The 5,541-nt window shown below is 35.1% G+C and overlaps 1 protein-coding gene across 1 annotated transcript; it reads right to left on the bottom strand.

Moving 5' to 3' along the window:
- Nucleotides 1–209: 209 nt before the first annotated feature.
- TRIADDRAFT_52053 (uncharacterized protein) lies at nucleotides 210–5,541 on the bottom strand (the record flags this gene model as incomplete). The annotated part of the gene is made up of 8 exons (XM_002107973.1): nucleotides 210–563; nucleotides 762–812; nucleotides 887–931; nucleotides 1,111–2,810; nucleotides 2,897–3,081; nucleotides 3,222–3,306; nucleotides 3,406–3,578; nucleotides 3,740–5,541. The coding sequence occupies 8 exons, from the start codon at nucleotides 5,539–5,541 to the stop codon at nucleotides 210–212; spliced, it is 4,395 nt and encodes a 1,464-aa protein (XP_002108009.1).

Raw genomic sequence — 5,541 nt, 5'->3', positions numbered from 1 at the left:
ATGCAAGAGTTTCGAAATGAACATCTTGATCTAATAAAAAGGAAAATAGTGATGAAAGTTTTAAATGATTTTAGATTAAAAATAATTTCAAGTTATCTTCAATTTACCTTCTGAGACACATTTCATGATCATTTCGATATCAGCTTTATTACCGCTAACTCTATACAGTCCAACAATTTGTTTACCTAACAAAAATTTATGACATCACTTTATCTGGGCGATACCATACACGATATATATTTTACGGCGCGAATGAAATTATACAGTGCATAAATACCATGTTTTTCCAAGTATTTTATACAATTTTCTATAAAATCCGGCACCATGTTACTCTTGTTTTTAGCCATATCATTTAATGTGAATTGTGATTGACATGAAGTTGAATGTAGTTTGGATATCTTTTTATTCATTTTTTCATCTGTTCGTCGTTGCTTACGCTGCTTTCGACGTTCATCTTCTAATCGCCTTTCTTGTTCTTTTCGCTGACGTTTTTGATCTCGTTTAGCTTTTTTCTGTTGATCTTGCCGATATTTTTTTGTTCGTAATAGTTGTAAGAAGTCATTCTAAAAGCAGTGAACATTAAGAAATAAAAATTTTAATAAGCACTAATACAAGATATCTAAACGACATTTCATAGCTTAGAAATCAGATTACAGTATATTAGTGATGGAAGAAAGAAAAAATTATTTCAATATAAATAACGTCGTCTAATAGGTAACACAGAAAGTTTTCTTAGTGTACAACTAATACGTAAGTTATACCTTCAATATACGCGAGCTGCTGAGCTTTGAAAGTGCTTCTTCACACGAGTCCTTCGAAATTTTAGAGCAAAATTTAGATAATACATTTTCTAAATTTAGAATCAAAAGTATCTTATTTTACCTACCTCAGAATCATCTGAGCCATGAATATCAAGTTGCAAACGGTTCGGCTAAAATTTACAGAGATACGATAATAAATTTATTAAAGACTTAATCTAGGGTGAGATATTCCGAAGATCAAAGTAACGATATTACTTACGACAGATAATACGTTAGAAAATCTAGGTGAGCTCCCACTAAAAACTCTACGCAATGTCGATGTAGGCGACAGTCCACCGGATGGCCTTACCAGTTCAGGTTCTCGGTCAGGTGATAGCAACCTATTCGGGCGAGTCTGTTCAGGTTCTGATTGATTTTTTACTTCCGGTGACTTATCAGTCTGTGCTTTTTTATTACCAAAAAGTTCTCTGTTTCTGAATGCATGCTTAGAATAAAAGGAAAATTTTTTTCTCCTAACATTTTCCTTTTTTACTCCTGTTCTCACATATGGGGTAGTTTCATCTTTTACCACTGTATGCTCAAAGTCTTCAGGCAAAGCCAGCGGTGCTGTCGTGTTATGCTGAGCATCTGGAGATTTTGCTAAGTCATCAGCATTCGATGATAGCACTAAAGTTGGTAAACTTTCACTTTTATATAATGATGACTGTCTTTTCAGTCCATAGTGAATTTTCGAACCATAGCTTTTAGAAGTATCTGCGCTGATCTGCTTAACAAGACCGACTGTATGCTCGGTCTTCGGATATTGCACATCAGATATTGAGTAGCTGCTAACTGTTTTGCTCATTTTGGTAGGTAGGATATTATCTTGTGAGTGATTAGAGCTACGAGTAGTTTGGCGACTCTGAGTGAGATCAGTAACTGCAAGAATGCTAGGTTCCTTGTTAGATATTATATTATCTAAGTTTGTTTCTTTCTTTTGAATAATTTTGGTTTCTATAACGTCATCAAGACTCGTCTCCTTATAGGTTTTTGTTCTTGTGGGTATGACATCGTCTATATTCGTCTCCTTGATGGCTCTTGTTGTTGTATGTATAATATCATCTATGTTTGTCTCTTTAGATTTTGTACGATGATGAGGCAATTGTATTTTCAGAGCTGCTGGGCTACCATCAACTTCATCTGTACCATACTCTGAATTGACTGGAGTACTGTTTACATTAGTAGCATTTAGTTTAGAACTTGAGTAAGTAGCAGGAGTTTTATCTATTGTCATAATATCTTCTTCTTCAACGGCTATAGGTAATACTAGTTTGGAAGAAATTGTTTTAGGCCTTGCGACGGATTCTTGAACTATTGATGACTCCTTAAACGGACTAGGACTATGAGAAGCCGAAGAATCAGTAACCACATCATTGACTTTAGCATCAGAATCAAGAGGAACTGTGGAATTTGAATCGGTATTGTCAATTGCTGTACCATCTATAGACACATTTCTTTGGGTGCTCAAATCAGGTGTTGTTAAGGATACTTTAGAGGTGTTATCCGCGTCTGTTGATATAGATTTTTGTTCCCACATTTTTTTAATGTCAGCAAAATTGTTAACAGCATTAATGCCTTCATCCTCATCAATGCTACCAGAATTTGAGATTAAATTATCTATTTTCTCTGCGGTAGGTATGTAGTTTCGTTCTTCATCTAATTCAGTATCGGAGCCTTGATCGAAAGAGGTATAATTACCAGTTTTTCTCTTTCCGTGCATAGATTCACAACGTTGTCTACTATACAGATCAATTACATTGTTTTGCATCGTTGTTGATAACGCTGGCTGGTTCTCATTTACCGCATCAGAATATTTCATTTTTGCGCTATTAGTGGGTACTAATAGGTTTTTCTGTGCACTCGAGGTCGATCCTTTACTTTTTCTTATGCTATCAATTAGTGATGGAGCAGAAGATGATAGTGAAGTTGCGGCAACGCGTTTTAATGGCAGGCCAGCTTTACTAAGAGAAATACTCAATACCAACGAGAAAAACAACGAAAAATCGCCAACTAAAGATATGTAATAAAAATATAAATTAATCATCAATCCGATTGAATCGGTAAATCACTATACGTATTTTGATACAAAAACCCACCATGATTAGGAAATCGGGGGGAATATAGCCATAAAAAGTTATTTCGTTGTTTCGCCAAATTACTTCCATCAGCTAGAAGTTTGGCAGCGTAGGCACGATCGAAGGAAACACCATAATCGAAATCTGCATCGGTTACCGCTAATACCAAAACTGGAATATCTTGCGGTAGAGATAAAAATAAATTCCTAACAGTAAATAAATTGCCACGATTTAGGAGTGCAAGTCGAACATTTTTTTCATTCTAGTGAGCAACGTCACTTATTAACAGCATTAAGGTAATTGTATTTAAGAAAATCCTTTATCAGCTTGTAGCTGTGATATTGACCTCATTGTGACGAATGATGCTAGCCTTAGAGTTGAATAAATCAATACAAATCCTTGGAATTCATTTGCGTTTACGTGGTGAGCACCTACATATTATAGTTGCAATTCGAAATAATGACGATAATTATTGTTATCTTTTACCTTGCTACTATAGTTCTATTTAAGAATGCTGAGCGAAGACTTACTATGAAGTGATGTTAATTGTAGAGATATTTTCTTCATATCGCCTTCAAATGGCATTTCAATCAAAATATCTTCTGGCTTATTTTGATCAATACTGCATTTCTTATTCTTCCACAAACGATCGAGGATACGTTCGATTTTGTATGGATCACAACACATTGCACATAAGCATAATCTTTACGACCAAGTCATGGAAACGAAAAATAGTTATCGAATTTAAATTTAAAATTGGTTCCATGTAAACTGAAAGAAAACTGAAATAGCTAGCGTGAAGTAGTTCAGATTTCCACTCATAAACAACATTCTGTAAGGACTGGCTAATACAAGTATACGTACCTAATGTCATATTTACTATGTTCTTCTCGTGGATGCTTCGCCGTTATTCCTCTCATTACCTTATTCATGCATTTCCCGTCACCATAAATACATCTGCCTTTACCATGCATACAAATGACATAATCTAATAAAATTTGATCTATGTCTGTCGATTTAAGGTGTTTTAAGCGCTTGTAGCGATTATCTTTCGAAATGCAACCCTTCAACTGGGATATATCTAATTTAGTATAATCATTATCTGCTTGTAGCAAAGCCTTACAAATATCTGGCGATTCAAATAATAATTCGATGAAATCTGTTCTACACCTTTCAGTAAGATCTGACTGATATTCTTGGTATATCTGCTTCCGATCGTTTACTGATAATTTTATGTAGCAAGTTTCATATTTTACATAAGACTCGATAGCAGATATATCCATCCCAGGAAGAATATTAGGTATGTGGATTAAAAGTTTACGAAATTCTAACTTTGCTAGATCTACCTCTCTACGTTCACGGAGATTTTTGATATGAGTTCTAAACATTACCTCGGCATCGCTTTGTAGTAGTAAGTCGTAGGGTATGCGGGGATCGTCACGAAGTAAATGATCGCTTTCACTCCAAGGTAAATCATCGGGAAAGATAATGATATATTTATGACAAGTTCCCATGTTATGTCTTATCCAATTGCAACAAGTAGACCAATTTTCAACACTGCCAACTGTTCGTAATAGGGCAGAATAGGTTGGCCAAATCTGCTGTAGTGTCTTAGGAAGTAATGACATATATTCGTAATATTTTCGTTCTTCTAGATCAGCCTTAAGTTTACGTAAATGTTTCCGAAATTGTTTTTGTGCTGCTTCGCTTCCAATACAGTCAATAACCTTGATATAAGCTAAATCGTCTTGGATATCGTCAATGACTTCACTCCACTTGGTCGTACAACTGTCCACATGATCTTCTAATATTTGATTAAGTTCAGTTATTAAAGAAATTTCTTCTTCATTTTTTTTGGCTTCTTCAACGCTATAATCGATTGGCTTGAAAACAAATTCCGATTCTAGAAGTATCATTTGAGCTAATGCACGAAAAGCGTCATCAATGCCTATATTTCGATGAGCAGATGTTTCGATCAATGGGATATTAGGTTTATTCGAAATAAATTCGCTGATAACTGATAAAGACTGATTATCACTTTCATCACATTTCGTGGCTGCAACTAAGAACGGTTTTCCTACTTGAAATAATTCATCTATCAGGCTTTGGAAAAATTTAAATTGCAGTTCGAAATATCCATTGGCATCACTATTATTAGACTTGATATCGAATACGCAGATAAAACCGTCAATATTTAGTTGGCTATCTGGCATGTAGTCTTGAGGATATCCATTAGGCAAACTGACTTGATCGCTATTATAGTATGCTATTTTGCCATCCGAGGACAAATTGGTTTGGAGGGCACGTTTGTGATATGGTAGTATGTCGTCAGCACAAAAAGGGACACCAGTCTGCTCATCAATAAATTCGGTTTGCTCAATAACACGATAGACTATTCGGCTATTATCATCTTCATAATTTCGTACAACTTGTCCCCAATACAAGTAATGGTCACCATTAACAACTGGTGAGTTAAAATCGCTAAGGCTATATAAAGCTGAATCGTGATTATTGATATAACTATCAGCTTTAGGTCTAACGAAGCGATTACAAAAACAAGATTTACCGACGCCAATATTACCAGAATTTTGCTTGAAACCAGATAGGCCAACAACGCAGATATTCACCGTACCAGTAAGAGGTTTGCTAACTTCTTTTGTAGTCAT

This window comes from Trichoplax adhaerens, genomic scaffold (assembly GCF_000150275.1).
Source record: "Trichoplax adhaerens TRIADscaffold_1 genomic scaffold, whole genome shotgun sequence".
Classification (NCBI taxonomy): Eukaryota; Metazoa; Placozoa; class Uniplacotomia; order Trichoplacea; family Trichoplacidae; genus Trichoplax; species Trichoplax adhaerens.
This window is presented reverse-complemented; position numbering and strand designations above follow the sequence as displayed.